Below are 22116 nucleotides of genomic sequence, written 5' to 3'. Positions count from 1 at the left end.
TAGAAATATAGAAAAAATTGGAAGATTATGTTGATTGTGAAATCATAAATACAACATTGAATTTTTTACAACTAGGATTTGTGTAATTCATGGAAGTTTCTGGTAAGTAAATATGTTGTGTTGGGACAAAAATCACAATGAAAGATAAACTTGATACTAAAAGGTGGTTCAAAAAGAAAATAGTGGGGTGTAGTTACAAAAGGTCATAATCATGTTTATTATGTGCATAGGTTTGTGTTGGCTAATAGGGTGCACACTAATGATTGGGGTTAAATGTTTTTTGGTTACTATATAATGTATAGATTGTGCTTGTAGTGAAAATATTGTGCATACAAAGACACATAAAGTTTGACAAAAGATATGAGGACAACATGTGCTCTCAAGGTGTCATGATTGTTTATTTGAGTAACTTCTAAGTTTGATTTAGTTTTTGTTTGTTGAATTTTCTTTGATTTAGTTATTAGGCTTAACAAACCCCTTCCTTTGATTGGATTGAATCTTGAATAAATCTATTGAAATTCTATGGAAGATTTGGACAATACAATATTCAAGTCAAAGTGTCCAAAGTAAGGGGTGGTTGTTCTGAGAACATATCTGCAGTACTTAAGTTCAATAGGTATGTTGATAAGTAGTAGATTACAATAAATTTTTTTAATTTGGGTTTGATTTGATAGCTCACGTCATGCAACCATTTACATTTGGTTTTTAGTTGTTTATTAGTTTGATTTTGTATGTTTAATATTATTCAAGAAGTAGTAGTCAATGTAAATAATAAGAAATATGTGATATAAAAGGATATAAAATGTTTGGCATGCACAAAGTCCTACATTATATGTTATTTACCGATATTTCTTAGAAGTAATAATCTAGATGTTTTAAAGATAATGTTTTGCACCTGTTTGTTTTATGTATTTGTGTTACGCAGTAATCTCATATTGAAAGATGTTGATATTCAATTATTTTGTTGGACTCCTTTTGTGATGCAAGTAAAATGAAGCATCTATTAAGCTATCTTTCATGAGATTGGTTCAATTTGTTCAATTTTATTTAAACAAGGGAAGCACGTTAGCAAACTAACCATAGTAACAACTCTTTTTGTTATCACCATAGTAACAACTTATGTATGCATATACAAAGAAAATTTGTGTGTAGAGTATAAAAACTTAATTTAAGAATGAAGAGATAAACATATCTAGAAACCTATAACTAAACAAATGAATTAGCTAATGAGGTGATGTAATGAAAGACAATAATTAAAATTAAGGAAAGAACAACTATTCACATATCAGGGATAAACAAAAAAAGAATATTGGTATATAAAAAAATTGCTAACCTAATAGGTCTAAAAGAGTTAGTATTAGAAAATAAAATATAGTTTGAAACTGCATCAAAACATAGGAATCATATTAGCCTAGGAAACATTACAGAGACATTGTTGACTCAAGTATCTAAATAGAGAAATCAAATGTGTAGGTTGGTATTGAGTTGTTAACGATAGTTTAATGTTATTATGAATTATAACATATTTTCAACAAACATTCAAGTCAACATAAAAAAGAAACATTTTTGTCAAGTTAAATAAATTGGTAAAATATAAATAATTAATTACATGCCCTTTTGGTGCTTACTTGCTATGGATTCTAGAAAACTTCTTTGAAAACTACATTGGATATAAAATTCAGAAGGTAGTTTTTGGTTGTTACAAATTAGTAACTTCAATCCAACTTTACTCTTAACTCTATAAACTGTACCATACAATTGACCATGGCTAAAAATTGGTGATGACAAAAAATCTTACCAAAGTCAAAGATTGATCTTGGGATTTGTTTATTGTCATGACATAGGATACGATGATTGTAATTTTCTTCAAATAAGCTTAAAAGGTCATGGTGATTGTGATTGTGACATAGATATTTGTGGTATATATACATCATTACCACTTTTTGTTTCTTGTAATAATCTTTGCCCCAAATAACATGACTAGCTAGTATGGTTACTATTAATCTATTTTCATTACACATCAAGTGTCATCACTTCATATTATCAATTGTATCAGAGATGGGATATTCTTTTTGTTGTTCTATAATAAGTCATACAATTTGTGTCATATATGATAGTAATTATGTATTTATATAAATTGCATATGTATTATATTGTTGATGTCAAGAGCATATCTGAAATTAAGGACAACACATAATCATTAATCTCATCCACAATTTCAATTATGCTAACCAAAATTGCTCTAAAATGCAAAATATTTTCATTTGAGTAGTTTTCCATTAGTCTTGGATATGTGGTTCTGACTATAGCTTCAATAAGATTATTAAAGTCTGAGATAAAAAATTCTGATAAGATCTGAATTTCTACTAAACCATCATTTGGTTAAGATAATTTACCATCTCCAATTTTGATTATCCAACTATAAACTCTTTAAATCTTATTGCGTTGGAATCTAATTCCTTTTGTAATAAACACATGTTATTTTTCGTCAAAGTTAATATCTAACAATGATCCCAAATATAGAACGCATTAATTGTTTCATCAACAATATTTTATATGGTTCCTCCTTGAATAATTGGGAGGATCTACTTGAAATCGTCTCCAAACACGATTATTTTCTCACACAAAAATTATGTATATTTATTTTATTTTCTTATTACATCACTCAAAATTCTATATATTCAAAATGAAATTTATGTACCATTCGTGCTTCATCCCAAATTATTAATTGAATTTGTTTTAATAACTTTAAGATCTCACTTCGTTATAAAATATTACAAATCATGTTATTTAGAGTGTAGACTGGAATTTTAAATTTGGAATGTGTTGTTCTAAAATTCTACGTAGAAGTAAACGAGATGCAATTTCCCTTGATGCAACATTTAACATAATTTTTTGTTTGGATAGTAGTGTAGATGATAATATCTTCCAAATAAATATTTTCTCTATCCCTCCATATCCATATAAAAAGAACATACTTCCCTATTTTTGTTGACAACTTCCGTTATTTTTTGAAAAATTTCTCTTTGTTCATCTTTAAAATTATAAATGTAAAATCATAATTGTTGAGATTATTTTAATATTATTGCATTAATTAGGAGAAAATTTAATAATGTTGACTAATATTGATGATAATAATAATAATAATAATTCAATTCTTGATTTATAACCTGATTTAGCTCTTTCAATTCTTGAATAATACACTGTAGGAAGTAGATTCAGAATATCATCTTTTTGTGAAACTTGAGTTAGATTGATTAAAGGAGTCCATTGTTGAGAAAAATGTAATTCAAAATATACTATCCTATTTCTAGATTAAAAAAATATGACAAATACTTCAGAAATGATAGCTTACATTAGAGATCATATAGACTATTCCCTCATAAAGTGTTTGGTGGAAGAGATAAGCATATATGTTGTTCATAAAAAAATATTCTTTGAGACTCTTGAAACAAAAAGGACCTACATATTTGAAGATAAATATTTGGCACTAACAAAATAAATAAAAAATTAATGAAAGAATTAAGCAATTATTATTACTTAGGTGTTAATGAACAACTACCACTTCAATGGTTGGATTATTGGATGAGAACTTCTTATTTAGGAGCATCTTTAATCATGTCATACTGAACATTATTTTCAGCCATTGAAAAAAAGAAAGAGACAATTATCTTATATAGAATATTAGTGAAACAGTTTGGACATAATAGAAGGTTGTTATATGAACATTCTAGATTTGAGGTTTGAATAATATATTTAAAATATATATATAAAGACTGAAATCATAAATTAAAAATTAAAGCATAAAAATTGTAATTAATTATTCAAAACTTAATGATTTAAGCTTTATTTTAAGTTTAACATTTATAAAACTTTTAAAAACTATAAAAAGTAACTTATAAAATTAATATTAAATTATTTAAATGTTCTTAATACTACGGTAATCTTTAAATAAATTTTAATTTAAAATTATTATTATTATTATTATTATTTTCTTTTAGGGTTTTCATAAAAGTGGACGAGGACCACTAACTATATTTTGCTAAAACGTTCTTTATTTTTTTCTAGAAAATGTTTTTGTTAAACCTAAAAAACAATAGAAAAAGGAAGAAGAAGAGAGAGAGAAAGACATAAAAAAAAAGAAGCTTGGACCCGTTCAAAGGCTGATTATGTCGTGCTTAGTTGGGCCACAAATATATATATATATATATATATATATATATCAGTGGCAAGTTCGTAATTATCACTAATTTTTCGTATTTAAGTCTACCTTAAATACATTTTTATTTTCGTTATTTTTCTTCATTTTATATCTCATGTTTATTATGTCTTTATACTTTCTACAACTTCCATCTGTAAAAAGAACTAACAAGTTTTTTTATATTATGTAATTTTAAATTTAAATAAATAGTTTCATATAAAATTCATTATTAACGGTGAAGAGATTATTATGTTAGATAATATTAAATTAAACAATAACATTAAAAGAATACTAAATATAAAATATATTTCAATACATTTAATAGTCTCATATAATTTATTCAAAACAAAATTAAAACAGTACTTCAAATCTAATAAATAAACACTTTCTAAAAACAATTTATTAATCTAAATTTGGGTAGAAATTGTTAAAAGAAGTATAGAGAGGAAGTTTATGAAAATAAAAGAGAATTACTACAAAAAAAAAACCTAAGAAATTGGCACTGCCGGGTAACTTGAGCCAATCCTGTTGCCTGCTTCGAAGCAGACATGGAAAAGGACGGGTGCTAACGGTGACTGACTTCTCCTAACGTTTCCGTTAACTTCACGTTCCGTTACGGCAATCTCACACTTTTCAATGCGTCGTACCCAACTTGTTATTATTACGGGTAGCAGCACTGCCCATTTATTCTGCCTACCATTTCATCTGTCAAAGGTATTAATATACATAATTTCTCACCTAAATAATAATTTATTGCAAGTAAATAAAAATAATATATATTAAACTAAAATAGAGAATATAATTTCTCTTTTTTTATTTTTAAATACGTAAGTGCAAACAAATATAAAGAATTTATAATTTACAGTAGTTCAATCTGATCTCTGTACTCATTAATATTTGAATACTGTAATCATCAATTCAAAATATATTAATATAGAAATGATGAAATTATAAATAAAAATATGAAGCACAAAACATTATATATACACAATAGTAACAAAATTAAAAAAATAGATTAGTTGTTTGAGAAACTGAGACATTTTTAGTCCCACGTATTTTATTATAGGCAAGTTTATTTATTTTAAACTACCCTTTTAGTAAAAAAAGGTAATAGTGATGGATAGATAAATTAAATTATATTCACTTATTCATGAAGTTTTGATATAAATTACCTCTTAAAATGAATTAGTTAAAACACAATTTAAGGTTGAATGGTTGATCATGTATCAATAAATAATACAAGAAATAACATGAGATCAGTATAATGCCATTATTTAATAATATTTAAAACTAAAAATATCATATTTTATAAAATTTACGTTAAATACTTAAAAATTATAGATATAGACACACATAACATACCATAATATTTATATTTAGGTTTCAACAATATAGGATAGCATTTTTAAGGAAAACACATTTTTATTTATAATTGAAAAAAATACTTTACATTTTTTATTTTTAAGGAAAAAGTAACATTGGATTAAGAAAGATTTATTTTAAAATTAATTTTATAAAAATATTTGTGTTGACTTGTTGTGAATCAATTTTCTGTACGTAGACTGCTTTACTAATTTTTAGATTAATTATTTTTATTTAAACATACCAAACACTAGTTTAAGACATCGATTTTTCAAACCTACTGGTTTGGGTTTTAAAAGAAAAATAAATATTTGTTGGCTTCTTTTCTTTTTTAACTTAACTTCCTTAATTGTTTTGAAATTATTACACCAACATCATTTTTATATTTCAACAATCCATGTGGTAGAAGGAATAGTGTTACTCTTTGATTTCTAAAATATTTTTCATAAATATTTCTTACGATATATTTATCTATCAAATGAAATTTAATAAGTTCCCTTAATTGCAACTAATTTATGATTTCCAACCATTACAATGCTTATTATTTCTAAAAGTCATAATTTTGTTACATAAAAAAAAATATTTTTTACCAAACTAAGTATTTAAAAAATACCTATAAGAAAGTTTGTGGCAAGTGTTGAAAAAATATTTGTGTAATTTCACATTCTAAAAGTAATTAATGTAATTTATATTCTCCTGTGTAATTTTTACGCCCTGTTTGGCAAGTATGATGGAGAAAGATAGATTTTAGGTAATTTAATTTTTAAGGGAAGAGACCCCACTTTCACTTCTTATTACAGTGAAGCTCCATTTATGCAACCTTGGGTATTTTGAAATGTTACTTATAGAATTGATTACAATTTTTTTAATTAGATTATCAATGTTTTATTTTTTATTGTAATAATAACAATACTTAATAAAAGTTAATATACATTAAAATAATAAATAAAATTGTTTGCTTAATACTCTTTTTCAATATGTCTGAAATTTCACACTATCTAAACCAAGTAATAGTCGCTAATTACTAACTTGTCAACGCTGAGCTGGAAATTTACTATATGTATAAATTTATTCCAGACTTTTACTTTAATTGGTTGTTCAAATCCAAAACTACAATTAATTATAAATTGAATATAATGAATTAGTCACTGAATTTCTCGACTATAATGGTAGTTATAGAATTTAACTAATATTTTTATTAAATCTAAAATAACTATTTTTTTTTCTATCAAACATGTTAACATTCACCTTTATTTGTTTATTTATTCTCAATTTATTTATTTTTTATTTCACTCCCGAAACTAAGCATGACACTAGTATTATATTCCTTTTAAACTCAAATATAAGAAAATTTCAACTAGCCCAATCCTATTTAATATTATTATTTTAACAATATCTCAAAAAGTTTTATGAGATTTTTTCACTGCATGTTGTTAATAGTTAGAAACAGTATGAACAGGTGCTACGCACACAACACAAAAAAAATAGCAGGGTCTTATTATAAAATGGACACACCCTCCAACGGAGTTGTTATGTGGTAGCATTTCCATGAACGCCGTTTCCTTACACAAAGATACACGGTGTGTATGTATATATATAGAGAGAGAGAGAGAGAGCTGTCTGTAACGGTAGCAGGAGGTAGCATAGCAGACACGATTCCAAAAGCTGCTTCCTCTCATAAATTCCCTGTCAACGCATAATCATTCGTTTCAGTTATCATCTGTGACACCATCACACGGTGATCATCATCACTACTGCTACTACTTTGCTTTCCACACCCTTATGACAATCATGAATGATGTCACGGATTTAGATTAGTTCATCAAAGTAAGTAACATCTCTCAACTGAAAAAACAAAATCACCAACAAGCAGCAACATCAACAGTTTTTGGTTTCAACTTTAAACGATGTCGTTGCACCGTGGTGAAGAAGACGAGCTCTACGAGCAGCTATGGAAGGCGTGTGCAGGACCCCATGTGGAAATTCCTCGTGCTGGCCAAAGGGTCTTCTACTTCCCTCAGGGACACATGGAACAGGTTGGTTTTTAGTTAAGGAAAAATCTTTGTGCTTTTTATCTGGGGTCGTAGGTTGTCTCAGAATGTTGGTGGTGCTGGTGTTGGATGCATGCTTCTTTGGTTGAGGCTTTTATTTTATTTTTTTTCTAGTTTTGTTTAACTGTTCTTTTACTTTATATGCTTTTGCGGCTGTAGTTAGAAGTATCAACAAATCAGGAACTAAATCAAAGGATTCCACTGTTCAAACTTCCCTCCGAGATCCTTTGCCGTGTCGTCAACGTCCATTTACTGGTAATTCTATCTGATCCTAATTTCTTTCGTTTTTCTTCACCCTTATTTTTTGAGGGCAAAGGAAAATAAAATGAAAATTGTTGTTTGGTTCAATGGTCAAATATTCATCTTGGTTTTGGAGTTAACATGCAAAATTTGGTCTTGAGTTTTTTACTATTCTGATTCTACTTCCTATTTTAATTTTCCTTATTTCTATTTCATGGATATCTTGTTTGGTCTCTGATAAAACGATTAGATTAGCTTGAATTGTGTCGTAAAGGTTGGATGGAAAACTAAAAGTTAGCTTGAATTTTGATATTTTTAGGCTGAACAAGAAACAGATGAGGTTTATGCACAGATTACTCTGGTGCCGGAAAATAATGTAAGGATGTAGCTACCCCGTATATTCTCAAAAAAAATCATGGTCAACCTTAGATTCTTTTCTCTATTATTTAGATTTCTAATGGAACAAATGTCTTAGCAAACTGAGCCTACATGCCCTGATCCGTGCCCTTCTGAAGTTCCAAGGCCAAGAGTTCACTCCTTCTGCAAGGTCTTAACCGCCTCTGATACAAGCACCCACGGTGGCTTCTCTGTCCTCCGGAAGCATGCCACTGAATGTCTTCCAGCATTGGTAATATATCTCTTTGGTTTAACTTTTTATTGATTTTGTTTTGGTTCCATCACCGATTCTAGGTTGCCTTGTGATGTTTACAAAGGCAATGTTCTTACTCTTTTTTTTCCATCTCAGGACATGTCGAAATCAACCCCAACTCAAGAATTGGTTGCTAAGGATCTTCATGGATATGAATGGCGCTTTAAGCATATATTTAGAGGTAAAGTATATGGACATTTTTCATTTGGGTCTTGGTTTGTGGTTGGTTACTAGTGGCCTAATGTTGCTGCCTTTAATCTATTTTCCTTTTTAACCAGGTCAGCCGCGCAGACACTTGCTCACAACCGGATGGAGTACTTTTGTGACTTCCAAGAGATTAGTTGCTGGAGACACCTTTGTGTTTTTGAGGTACATACATTTGATTTGATGCTTTCCTTTTTCTTGGCTTCCTTTATATAGTTCAGAAGAAAATCTTTAACTATAAAACCATATTTTCGTCTCTTTGAATCTACAAGCCTTATTTAAATAAGATTTTGTGTGTAGAGGGAGCAATGGAGAACTGCGAGTTGGAGTGAGGCGTCTTACTCCTGTTCAAAACAGCATGCCATCATCTGTGATTTCTAGTCAGAGCATGCACCTAGGAGTTCTTGCAACTGCATCTCATGCGGTAGCAACTCAGACTCTTTTTGTTGTATATTATAAGCCAAGGTAAAAATTCTAATTGTTGCAAAAATAAGTAGAAAGTAGAATCTCTAATGTCATACTCTCAAGTTTTTTTTTTGCAAACATAATTAAAATGCATACTATAATGTTACTATTGAGTAATCAATGGAAGATTGTTGATATGGAGATTTTGTTTACGTAGGACAAGCCAGTTTATTGTAAGTGTGAACAAGTATTTAGAGGCTATCAACCAAAAATGTAATGTTGGCATGAGATTGAAGACGAGGTCTGAAGGGGATGATTCTACTGAAACAGACAAAAGGTACCAAAATTTACTGCTGCAGTTTGTGTCTTTGTGGTGTAACATTTTCATTTAGATTTTCTAAAACATGGTTTATCAGATTTTCGGGCACAATAATTGGAGTTGAGGATATTTCCCCTCATTGGGTAAATTCAAAATGGCGATCACTCAAGGTATTGTCCTCTTTGCATTTGCAACTATTCACATTTATTTCTTGTGGTTCTGCTGTATTAATCTATTCTTATCATCAATTTCCAGGTTCAATGGGATGAACCTCCATCTTTTCCAAGACCTGATAGAGTTTCACCATGGGAGATAGAACCCATTCTGGCTTCTGTTCCTACAACAATATCATCTCAACCTGTTGTTATAAAGAATAAAAGGCCTCGACAAGCAAGTGAAGTTCCAGATCTTGGTGAGGAATTACCTCTTTTAATCCTTCGATGTTCTAAATAAAACATCAATTTCGTCCTTGAATTTGATATCACCTATCAACTTGGTTCGTAATTGTGAATAAGAAAATTTAATTCCTAAATTTTATAACCCTGGTCAATTTAGTCTCTATGATTGGCATTATCAATCAATTTAGTTCCTAACAAAGAGAATCTAGTCCTTAACTACAGCTTAACTCAGGAACTAAATTTGCCATTTCATAATATCAATGACTAAACTGACTAGTGGTTTCAATTTTAAAGACTAAGTTGTTGTTTTTCATAATATATCAAGGACCAAAGTTCCAGGTGGTGCTAATTTCAGGGTCCAAATTGATGTTTCACTACCAAGTCTTGTATTGATCAATCTTTTTTGACACTGGTATTTCACTTTCGAAGGAGACACACCATTAATTGCCCCTACTTTCTGGGATGCTGGTCTGACACAGTCTGATATTACACAACTTGGTGTTATGGCCGAAAGCAAAAGGAGTGAAAGTAGTGCTCACATGTGGCATCATAACAGCAGCAATGGTATATCAATGAATCAGATAAAAGCAAGTTGGCTGTCTTGTCCTTCTCATTTATATCTTGACACAACTGATGATAGCAAGAGCGTATCAGCTTCGCCTATTTCAAAAACTCACTCGGAAAGATTGAACAATGACCATTGCCTTGACCAGGTTGACAAGGAGATCAGCAAAGTAGAGCCTGCAACCGGCTGCAGATTGTTTGGGATTGACCTTATTGATCATACAAGGAGCAGCTCTCTTTCTGTAGATAATGCATCTGGAGTCACATCGGAGGGCAGAACTGATGTAAACCATGAGCCTGATATCTCAAAGGCTTCTAAAGGATGGAAACAAGAACAGCTACAAGTATCCCCAAAAGAGACTCAAAGCAAGCAAATTTGTAGCAGAAGTTGCACTAAGGTGTTTGACATGTCACATGTGTTGATTATTTAGATAAAAAAAAGCTAGTGTTTTATGGTGTTGTATGAAAAATTACTGAAGTAAGCCTTTTTGTTGGGCTCCAAAACATGCCAAAAAGGTTCAAATGCAGGGGGTTGCAGTGGGTCGTGCTGTGGACTTGACCACATTGGATGGGTATGAGAAACTTGTAGATGAATTGGAGAAGATGTTTGACATAAAGGGACAGCTTCGACACAGGAACAAGTGGGAAATTGTCTTCACTGATGATGAAGGGGATATGATGCTTGTTGGTGATGATCCATGGCCGTGAGTAATCTCTTTATACCCAGTAATAAATAGTGCTGTTTAGAAAATAGGTAATGCAGAAAATGAATAAAATAAGAAAATTATATATAAAAAATTGAGAGTGTAGAAGTTATTAAGAACTGTGTACTTAATAATAGGAACATGCACCCTTGTTAGTGAAAGGGAAGAAGGATAAGAGAGAAAAGTTTTAGAGATATTGGAGACTAATGACAATTAATGAGGAAAATTAACAATACACTCTATGGCATATTCCTTCTGACACACAAAAGTTGCAGTTTCAAACACATTTCCACTTATAGCACATAACATGTTCAAAAGGGTGTGTTAGAAATATGGATGAGTTTTAGTTAGAATAGTGAAGAGAGAAAGTGTAACAGAACATGGATCAATAAATAAGGAGACGGATTTCAGCTGATGATTAGGTAACTATATTTTTTTATATTTTTTATGATCACTGTATATGTTTTATTTGTTTAATTATCATATTTGCTAAAGTTAAATTAGAATAACTCTGGAAAAGTAGAGAATATCTGAATTTCTTTGTTAATAGAATGGTGATACTGTAAACTACTTCATTAAACTTTCTTGCTTATACTAACCAATTATTCATGCAACAACTTCTTTCTTGTCATTAATATAAATATGAATTATAAGGATTGGTATCATTGTTATGTTCTTGCAGTGAATTCTGTAATATGGTGAGAAGAATCTTCATTTGCTCCAGTCAGGATGTGCACAAACTGAGCTCTGGGAGCAAACTACCTATTTTTTCAACGGAAGAGATTGTAATAAGCTCAGACACAACTGAGATCTGAAACTTACATTCTTGCATGTCCTTTTTTTGTTAGTCTTTTTTGCTTTTGCTTCTATTTTCTGTAAGGTGTTAGTTTACTTTTGGCAAGGCAATTTTCATGTTACATGAGAAACTGTCTAATTGTAGTTTGATTTAGAGAGGCTCTCTACACACTAATTGGGTTCCAAAGACCATATTTTAATAAATTAGCTGTGAGAAGGAAATTTGGACTTGGCAAATGTGAACATTCATTTTGTATTTGGAAGTCAAGTATGCCCAAAATTGTCATTGAATTTTCATTGCCATTTGTGTGCATTGGAATTTGAATAACGTGGTTAAATTGCTGGAATTTATGTTTTTAAGGCATTGTGGTCCTCTGCTACCACCTGTACTTCTGACAAATGGGTTTGAGACTGACAAGTTGGGGACCACTAAGATGCCATATGCATCAAACTGTCCTAGCTCTTTAGACTTACCCATTCAAACTGTTCTATTTCCAAATATTTTTTTCAACTACTTCATATATTTTAAGGAATTTAGCTTATTAGGTTAATGAAAAACTTTTCAATAGTTTGTATTATTGTTTCAATTTATTCATATTTCTTTTTCAAAGTTAATTAATGTTATTTCTTTATACATAAAGGTAAAATAGAAGAGTGAGACTTAAGTATTAATACAACTCATTCTGATCATATTAAAAGAGAAAAACTTTATTTCATTAATTTATAATATTATTACTTTTCCTAATAATGTCAATTACTTAAGAATATTTTAAGAAAAGATACTTGATATATCATACAATATAATGAGATCTCTGATGAAAATGTGCAAATATTGGACGGAAAAATTTCTCTTCCTATTACAGCTCATGACAAAAGTATAAATGGAACCCAACACACTGCTCTTCTAACAAATTGTGTTAGACTGATTGGTGGTGTTGGCCAATATTATATTACTGGTGATTCTCCTGAAGTTTATTTTCAATTATGAAATATGTAGAGGACACAGCTCTGGTATACATTCTAGAGGGGCATAGTGAAGTGGTCCTAAAATCTTGTGATGGAATTTGGAAATCATCTGAAAATTGATAAGCTCGAATTCCTTTATCATTGGGTGTTTGGAGGATAAATTGTATGGTTTGAGATTAAAACATGTTAATTGTTCTGATCAATCTTCATATGATATATATTAAAAAAAAAACTCTTTCCTGTGACTTGAAAAAATGTATTATGTGAGGTGCAGATTTGTGTCCAAACAATGAACATGTGATAGTGTCAGTTCATAGAGTAATTTCTCGTTGGCAAGATTCCAATTGAACTGACAGCATTACAACTCAACAGATGTGAGTGTCAAGATAAATATACAATCAATGATTAAGTTGGCTACGAGATGAAGTAAAGTGCCATGCTTCTAAGAGAAAACTGAGATGAAGATGGCAAGATTTGTGGAATAACAGCTTAGATTACAAAAGTTGGTTTAGAATGAGATCTAATTTCAGTGAAATGGACTTGCATTGATAAGAGAGTGGAGACTGTAACTGTGGTTGATGTATATGACATTTATTATTGTTCAAACACTTGGTAAATAACATGAGGGAGTACTTGTAAACTTTCTTTTATTTTCCCATTTTCTCTTACTGCTACTTTCCTTTCTTAATCATCTTGATTTCTAAGATCAGGATCCTCTATCCTTGCCAAATCTAGGTGTGTTTGTCTCAGAGTTTGTCTCAAATAATCTCCATACCTCACTTTCTGGTACACCTTGGGTTTTGAGCATCTATCACATGATCAAGGGGCTCAACTTCCGCATCACCATTTGGGCACACAAATAATGCATAAGAAAGCCTTTTCTTGTTCTTGTTTGTCACTGCTCTGTGCTCTATACTCTTGTATTTGCCATTAGTCAAGATCTGCCATGATTGCAAAAGGAAGACACTCACAACAAGAGTGGATGATTAAAGAATTAATCTTCTAATATATGTCTTTAGTCATTGGAAACATTTTCTTCAAAATTATATTTGCAGTTTACACCAAGGCTTCCATAAATGAAAAATCAAAGGAAACACTTTTCTTCAAGAACTAAAAACAACCCTATGTGTAGGAAGGAAGGAACTAAATACATGACATAAAGAGATCAATTAAGTACCTCAATAACATCTCCACATTTACAACTAGAGCATCTGATATTGGAATCACTGGCACCCATCCTCCTTGGTGTCGAATCTCTAACCCAGTTATATCATCATCTTGCATAAGCAAGGTGATGGTGCTTGTATCAGAGTGTGGACTCAGACCAAGCACTTGCCCAGGTGTGTTACAACTTACAAGGAGGGTAATAGTTCACACGAAAACTTTGCAATGATTCTTTATGTAGTCCAAGAAAAACATGCTTCTGCATCCCCATGATCACTGACAATGAACTAAGTATTTCCTTACTAACTCGTCTAACTTCACTTGTATATCCCTCTATTAACTCCCTGCATTAGTAGTTAAATTTCATCAATTGAGAGGAGCATCTACTTGAACCCCTCTGGAGCTTTTGCCCAAAATTGAAGCTTCCTGTTCTGTTCGGGTAGTGAAGCCACACACAACCACATAATAAACCATAATACATAATAAAGAGATGAAGACCTAGGATTTGTTTATAAACTTATTTGCAAATATGGGTCACGTAGTGTATGTGAGTAACATCAGTGTATCTGACCAGTCTAGTGTCTTCTCCTCAGAAACTGAGTAAGCCTTTCCATAACCATGTATCTCATTTGAGGGCATTGCATACTTGTTTTTCTCTTCTATTGGAAGACTGAAAAACTCAGTTGCTGCATCCTTCATTTTCTGCAGGAGTTCTTTTTGCATTCCATGATTTACTATCTTCAAAGTAATTGCAGTCTGCATCTGATGAAAACAAGTAAATATCTAACTTTTACAAGGATGTCAAAAGTGATGATGCACTAATTACATGATGAGAAGTCTTATTTATATTATATTCTTAACATTTTCTGAGCTTGAAGCAGGGGACTGTTAAAATTATATTATTTTCTTTTACACCTCCTCCTCCTCCTCCTCCCTCCTCCTCCTCCTCCTCCTCCTCCTCCCTCCTCCTCCTCCTCCTCCTCCCTCCTCCCTCCTCCTCCTCCTCCTCCTCCTCCTCCTCCCTCCTCCTCCTCCTCCTCCTCCTCCTCCTCCTCCCTCCCCTCCTCCTCCTCCTCCTCCTCCTCCTCCCTCCTCCTCCTCCTCCTCCTCCTCCTCCCTCCTCCTCCTCCTCCCCTCCTCCTCCTCCTCCTCCTCCTCCTCCTCCTCCTCCTCCTCCTCCTCCTCCTCCCTCCTCCTCCTCCTCCTCCTCCTCCTCCTCCTCCTCCTCCTCCTCCTCCTCCTCCTCCTCCTCCTCCTCCTCCTCCTCCTCCTCCTCCTCCCCTCCTCCTCCTCCTCCTCCTCCTCCTCCTCCTCCTCCCTCCTCCTCCTCCTCCTCCCCTCCTCCTCCTCCTCCTCCTCCTCCTCCTCCTCCTCCTCCTCCTCCTCCTCCTCCTCCTCTCCTCCTCCTCCTCCTCCTCCTCCTCCTCCTCCTCCTCCTCTCCTCCTCCTCCTCCTCCTCCTCCTCCTCCTCCTCCTCCTCCTCCTCCTCTCCTCCTCCTCCTCCTCCTCCTCCTCCTTCTTCTTCTTCTATCTTTCTTCTTCTTCTTCTTCTTCTATCTTTCTTCTTCTTCTTCTTCTTCTTCTTTCTTCTTCTTCTTCTTCTTCTTTTCTTCTTTCTTCTTCTTCTTCTTCTTCTTCTTTTCTTCTTCTTCTTCTTCTTCTTCTTCTTCTTCTTCTTCTTTCTTCTTCTTCTTCTTCTTCTTCTTCTTCTTCTTCTTCTTCTTTCTTCTTCTTCTATCTTTCTTCTTCTTCTTCTATCTTTCTTCTTCTTCTATCTTTCTTCTTCTTCTTCTTTCTTCTTCTTCTATCTTTCTTCTTCTTCTTCTTCTTCTTCTTCTTCTTCTTCTTCTTCTTTCTTCTTCTTCTTCTTCTTCTTTCTTCTTCTTCTTCTTCTTCTTCTTCTTCTTCTTCTTCGTCCTTCTTCTTCTTCTTCTTCTTCTATCTTTCTTCTTCTTCTTCTTCTTCTTCTTCTTCTTCTTCTTCTTCGTCCTCCTTTCCTTCCTTCCTTCCTTCCTTCCTTCCTTCTTCTTCTTCTTCCTTCCTTCTTCTTCCTTCTTCTTCTTCTTCTTCCTTCTTCTTCTTCTTCCTTCTTCTTCTTCTTCTTCTTCTTAGGCTGAAACGGCCAAGACCCAGGAGCCGTGCGCCAGGCTCACGTTCTTTATGGAGGGTCGCCGGCTTTTGGTGATTTCGATATAGATTGCGAAGTTCACCAGGGTCGGTTGGTTCCAAGCGCTGAGGTGGGGGCTCTAGCGGCACAAGAGGCTCAAACGGCCGAGACCCTACAGGGGGAGGCCGAGGCCGAGGAGGGGGAGTGCATAGAGATCCAAGACTAGGTTTGCCCTTGGCCGGGTTGTAGCCTTTTCTTGCTTTTACTTTCCTCCGAGGCTAGGGTGTGGCCTCCTCCCTTTGCTTTTTAATCTATCGCCCAAGTTTGGCTTTTTAAAGCATCGCCCAATTTTTACTTTTAATGTTTTTGTTTTGCATGAGAAATTCACAAGTTAACAAGTCGGTTTTTAATTGAATCGAGCGGCCGGCCATATTAATTGTGGTGTTGACTGAATAAGTAGGGCGATCGGCCACTATTTGCGATGTTGATCGAACAATAAACCATGGGCGCTCAGCCATTAATTGTTATATTAATCGAACAAGTAACGTATGGGTGATCGACCATTAGTTGTGATTTTAATCGAACAAGTTACGCATGGGCGATCGGCCGTTACTTGTGATTTTAATCGAACACATAACAAATGGGCGTTCGGTCGTTAGTTATGATTTTAATCGAACAAGTATCGTATGGGCGATCGGCCGTTAGTTGTGATTTTAATCGAACAAGTAACGTGTGGGCGATCGGCCATTAATTGTGATAGTTTAATCGAACAAGTTACGATGATCTTCGCAGTGTGTTTCGATAGGTCTCGGCCGGGGTATGCCGGTTAAGGCTTCATCCAGACCGAGCCGAGAGAGGTGTTGGCAGGGTATGCCGGTTAGGGCTTCATCCAGACCAAACCTGAGGGGTCGGTCTCGACAGGGTATGCTTGTTAAGGCTTTGTCCAAACCGAGCCGAGAGAGGTTTTGGCAGGGTATGCCGGTTAGGGATTCATCCAGACCAAACCTGTGGGGTCAGTCTCGGCAGGGTATGCCTGTTAAGGCTTCGTCCAGACCGAGCCGAGAGAGGTGTTGGTAGGGTATGTTGGTTAAGGCTTCATCCAAACCGAACCTGAGGGGTTGGTCTCGGCAGGGTATACCAGTTAAGGCTTCGTCCAGACCGAGCCGAGAGAGGTGTTCGCTAGGTATGCCGGTTAAGGCTTCATCCAGACCAAACCTGAGGGGTCGGTCTCGGCAAGGTATCCTGGTTAAGGCTTGGTCCAGACCGAGCCGAGATGCTGCAGAAGAACAGTGCTAGTACTTAGATGAAAACCCCTTGTTAAAACCTCCCTAGTTGGGTGAGAAAAGAGTGTGTGGCATTCCACGTCCTCGGTACAATTTTTCCCAAAAGCCAATCTTAATGGTAGGCTCCCCCCTTTGCGACTTCTCAGACTCGGAAATGTCCCTTCCAATTGGACGAGAATTTCCCTTCATTTTTTCTCGCATCGCTGCGCATTCTCCAGACGAGATCGCCCTTCTGGAAACTCCTCGGCCGGACCTTTGTGTTGTACCGTCTGGACGCCCAGAATTTGCAGGCGGCCTATCGAATCCTGCTTTTATCACGAAACTCACTCACCTACCACGTGATCGTCGTATGGCATCATCTCGACCTCGGCTATCCTCATGGCCTTGAAATTTTTCCAGTAGAGGATGTCTACCAAACTTTCCTTGTCCACAAGGGTCTTCCGGATGGTGAATCGGTCTATATCAACCGCTATCACCATCGGGTCGTTCTGCTGGCAATAGTCCACGCCCTTAAAGTCTTCGCCCGTGAATGTGATGGGTGACATCCTCGGTCGGAACGCTACCGCGTTTACCTGGTGTACCGCCCACAGGTGTTTCTTCCGGGCGTTGTTTGTGCTTTCTCCCCCGGCGAAGCAACAACTATAGTGTTGATAACCTCCCGGTTACCTCTCCTATCGGCCTCCCTGGGGGGTCGTCCCTTTGAGGGGGGGGAGGGGGTCGTCCCTTGCGAGTTGTCGGTCGCCTCTGTTATCCCGGTCATTTCGATCGCGTTGAGGTGACCTCGTTCGTCTGGGTGGATCCGCCCGGCGGGGTGGGTCTCGATCGTTCCTGACGAATCGGTGGAGATGCCCAGTCTGGATAAGCTCCTCGATCTTATCTTTCAGGGCCTGACACTCCTCGGTCGAGTGTCCGGTGTTTTTGTGGTACCGACACTGCTTTCTCTGGTCGACATTGTTTGGGCTGGCCAACTTCCTTGGAGGATGGGTCAACTCGGTGTTGAGGTCCTCGTCCAGAATCCTCCCCCTCTCGGTCGTCAGGGGTGTGTATCTCGAGAACTGGATTGGCCGATCTCGGTTGTCTCGACGTCGATCATTTCTTTGACTCGGCCGCCCTTGGCGGTCCTTCTCCTCTTTGTTTTTCTCCCCGCTGGCATCAGCGCGGGCCTGGTTGCGAAACTCTCTGAGCTCTTCCAGCTGCATGTACTTAGTGACTCTCTTCCTCAGCTCGTTCAGGCTGTCGGCCGGCTGCATGCATAGGTTGTCGGCAAAGGGCCTTGGGCGTAGGGCTGTCAGCATGTGGTGCATGGCAACGTCTGGGCTCAGATTCTGGATGCTCATTGCCACCTTACTAAACCTATCGACAAAGGTTATCAGCGACTCTCCCTTCTCCTGGCGGATGCCTACCAAGGCGATGGAGGTTAGGTGGAGTGGCCGGCTGGTCGCGAACTGTCTCGAACTTTGCTACGAGTGTGGCAAAGTTGTCGATGGAGTTGGGTGAGAGCTTGGTGAACCAACTAAGGGATGCTCCCTTCAAGGATGTGGGAAACACTCGGCATAACACAGCGTCATCCGAGGTGTAGAGACTCATATGGGTGGTGTAAGCGTCCATATGCTCATTCGGGTCGGTAGACCCGTCATATCGGTCTCGGTTGAAACCCTTCCACTTCTCAGGCAGTGGGACTTCGATGATGGTGTTGGCAAAAGGATGTCGGCGGGTCGAGTCGACCGCCACGGTCGTCCGGGCGGACCTGATCAGGCACGACTCGTCATCCATCTCGGTCTCTCGGGGAAGGGGTCGGCCTCTCGTCCCCTCGACCACGTTTGGGTTGGGGGGAGAGGTGTAGGACTTGCCGACAACGTTCGTCGGTATGATAGAAGGTTCTCCTTCCCCCAGCTGCTTTTTCATCTCTTCGTTCTCCCTACGGAGAATTTGCAGCTCCTGCTTGTTTTTCTGAGCAGTCTCTTTGGTTCTCCTCCGCATCTCGGCCATCTCTCTCTAGAGAAACAGTAGCAACATCGTTTGGTCGGCTTCGGTCATTCTCTCCATGCTTCTGGTTGAGACCATCTACTTTTTTCCTTCAGCTAGTTTCCCTCAGCCCCACGATGGACGTCAATTGTTCCTACTAGGGAGATGGGACCTAGAGAACTATAGAAGTCTTCTTCTCCTTCCTTTGGTCGGTCAGGGTGTTGGGTGATGAACTGGGATTCTTCTCATCCTCCTGCTTCTCCTTCGGGGCTCGGTCTCGAGTGAATACCGGATGGTGGGAGTACCTGCGAAGGCACTCCGACAATCAAGTCAGTAAAGCGGGTGATGGTGTTCTGGTAGGTGAACAGTAATAAATGTCGTACCTTTCTCCTTGGGATGCGTGCTATTTATATTATTCTAATAGGCCTACCTTGTTGGGCCCGTTTATCGGAGTGGATCCTGCTTAGGGTTGTATTACCTAATTCTTAATGACGGATTAACTTCACTGACCTTGGTTTGAGCCTTAACGGTAATATAGGTCGGCCATCGGCCAGGATTCCATGGTCCCGGTCGTCCTGGCCAAGTCTCCGAGGTCTCGGCCAGGTTTCCCTGGTCTCGATCGAGTAGATCGTCGACCTTGTCCTCTCGACCAAGTCTCTTAGGTCTCGGTCGGGGTTCCCTGGTCTCGGTCAAGTAGATCAGGTCTCGGGCGGCCAGGTGGGTCTCGGTCAGGGAAACCAGGGGTCGATCTCGCTCATATCGGTACAATTCTTTACCATTTCTTGAACATTATCTAATGATATGGAGCAAAGGAGGGTGATTCCTCCACTTCCGTTGCTAAATCTTCATCTACATCGAGACTCATCTTTCTTCTGTTATGACTGTTACCGTGTTTCTAAAGTATACTTGCTTTTATAAGCAAAGTGATTATTTGTGGGGATTAGATATTTTCAACGTGTGTTTGGTGGAGATTAGTTTATTATAAACTTTTCTTTGGTAATTGAGTTTATTTTTTTCCTAATGGATATTTATTTACTTCTAAAGCAACGCCCTTTTATCCATTGGTGGGATTAGCTAAGTTGGAAATCGTAAAAAGTTCAAACAATTTGTTTGATTCCAACATGTTTCAGTTTGACCAACTCTTTTGTCTCATTGTTTTCCTATTTCTTTACTAGATACTACCTACAAATGATCATATTTATCACTCTTTCTATTTTTTCTACTTTTCTCTTTCTTTCACTCCAATTCATCCTATAACAAAGGATATGGATACAAGGCCTCTAAAAGGAAGTTAATATTAATTTTGTCTTTTCTAATTCTTAGATGTTTCATTTTGTATTTATGTAAAGTCTTTAATTTGTCTTTTCTTATTCTAGTCTTTATTGGCTTTATTTTTACATTATGTCTATTTAACTATACCTAGAATGATTGTATTGCTTGTATATTAAGACTTCTTTTTTTATCTAAGTAAGGAAAAAAATAGAATAAATATTCCTTCTCATATCCTTTGCCTTCATTTTTTTCTCCTTTGTTTTCATCTTAGTTCTTTAATTATAATATGGTATCAGAGTTCTGGTTGCTACATTTATTCATGGGTGAAGTTGTTGATCCCTCACAATTTATATTCTCCTTACCATGTTAGTTCAAAGACAAAAGTGCAGTCTCAACAAATTGGTTTTACTCTTGAGTAGTATCAAACATTGTTAGCTCTCTTACAACCGTCAAAGTCCAGTGACAATATTTCTAATCAAGTCTCTATTATTCCTTGTTTCAAAATTCTGAATCAGATTAGTCTGTCCGAATGAGTATCAGATTAAAAAAACCACCTAAGTATCTAAAGGACTATCATTGTAATCTTAATGTTTTCAATACATCTTCAAGAGTTAAATATCCTTTGAATTCTGTTTTTTCTTATTACAATTTATCACCTTCTTATACATCTTTTGTTATGTCTCTTTCTTCACATGTTGAGCCAGACACTTATTCTGAAGTTGTGAAACAAGACTGTTGGAGAAAAACTATACAATATGAGATATCGGCTTTGGAGTCAAATCAAACATCGAATATTGCTCTTCTTCCTAGAGAAAAAAGCAGTCATAGGTTGCAAATGGATACTCAAAATAAAATATAAAGCTAATGGGACAGTTGAAAGGTATAAAGCAAGACTAGTAGCAAAGTGATACACATAGACAAAAGGCAATGACTATCTTAATACTTTCTCTCCAGTAGCAAAGATGACCACCATAAGGTTGCTTCTTTCTCTAACTTCTATCTATAATTGGGAATTGAAACAAATAAACATAAACAATGCATTTTTACATGGAGATTTGAAAGAAGATGTATGCATGGTTGCTCCTCCTGGATTGACTTCTATTCAATCAGGAAAAGTTTGTAAATTAAAAAAGGTTTTATATGGCCTTCAGCAAGGCAGCAGAGAGTGATTTGCCAAATTGTCATCCTTTTTCCTTTTATGGGATATACTCAATTTATGAATGATCATTCACTATTCATTAATTCTTCTGAAGGATCTTTTATAGCATTATTGGTGTATGTGGATGATATAATATTGACAGGAAATGATAAAGAGGAGATTGAGTGAATCAAACAAGCCTTGAATCGAACATTCAAGATTAAGGATCTTGGGAATTTAAGATATTTTATTGGTCTTGAAATAGCAAGAAGTAAGAAAGGGATAATGATGAATCAAAGGAAATATGCACCAGAATTGTTAACAGATGC

At 35.8% G+C, this 22116-nt stretch overlaps 1 protein-coding gene and 1 pseudogene across 2 annotated transcripts; one reads left to right on the top strand and one right to left on the bottom strand.

Annotated features, from left to right (window-relative positions):
- Positions 1-7095: 7095 nt before the first annotated feature.
- Positions 7096-12129, top strand: LOC137824023 (auxin response factor 9-like). 2 transcript variants are annotated; one of them, XR_011083204.1, is made up of 14 exons: positions 7096-7599; positions 7774-7869; positions 8174-8230; positions 8330-8482; positions 8600-8684; positions 8782-8872; positions 9008-9172; positions 9330-9449; positions 9529-9601; positions 9687-9843; positions 10259-10393; positions 10543-10791; positions 10910-11097; positions 11780-12129. XR_011083204.1 is itself a non-coding variant. In XM_068629444.1 (13 exons), the coding sequence occupies exons 1-13, from the start codon at positions 7471-7473 to the stop codon at positions 11910-11912; spliced, it is 1980 nt and encodes a 659-aa protein (XP_068485545.1). In that variant the 5' UTR covers positions 7096-7470; the 3' UTR covers positions 11913-12129. The 2 variants fall into 2 exon arrangements, 1 of the variants encoding a protein (XP_068485545.1); XM_068629444.1 differs by having other exon boundaries at positions 10259-10791.
- Positions 12130-13415: 1286 nt separating this feature from the next.
- On the bottom strand, positions 13416-20269 carry LOC137824626 (protein LATERAL BRANCHING OXIDOREDUCTASE 1-like; annotated as a pseudogene).
- Between the last annotated feature and the right edge of the window lie 1847 nt (positions 20270-22116).

This window comes from Phaseolus vulgaris, chromosome 8, assembly GCF_000499845.2.
Source record: "Phaseolus vulgaris cultivar G19833 chromosome 8, P. vulgaris v2.0, whole genome shotgun sequence".
NCBI classification, from domain to species: domain Eukaryota; kingdom Viridiplantae; phylum Streptophyta; class Magnoliopsida; order Fabales; family Fabaceae; genus Phaseolus; species Phaseolus vulgaris.
The sequence above is the reverse complement of the archived record's forward strand: the minus strand, read 5'-3'. Positions and strand labels throughout refer to the sequence as shown.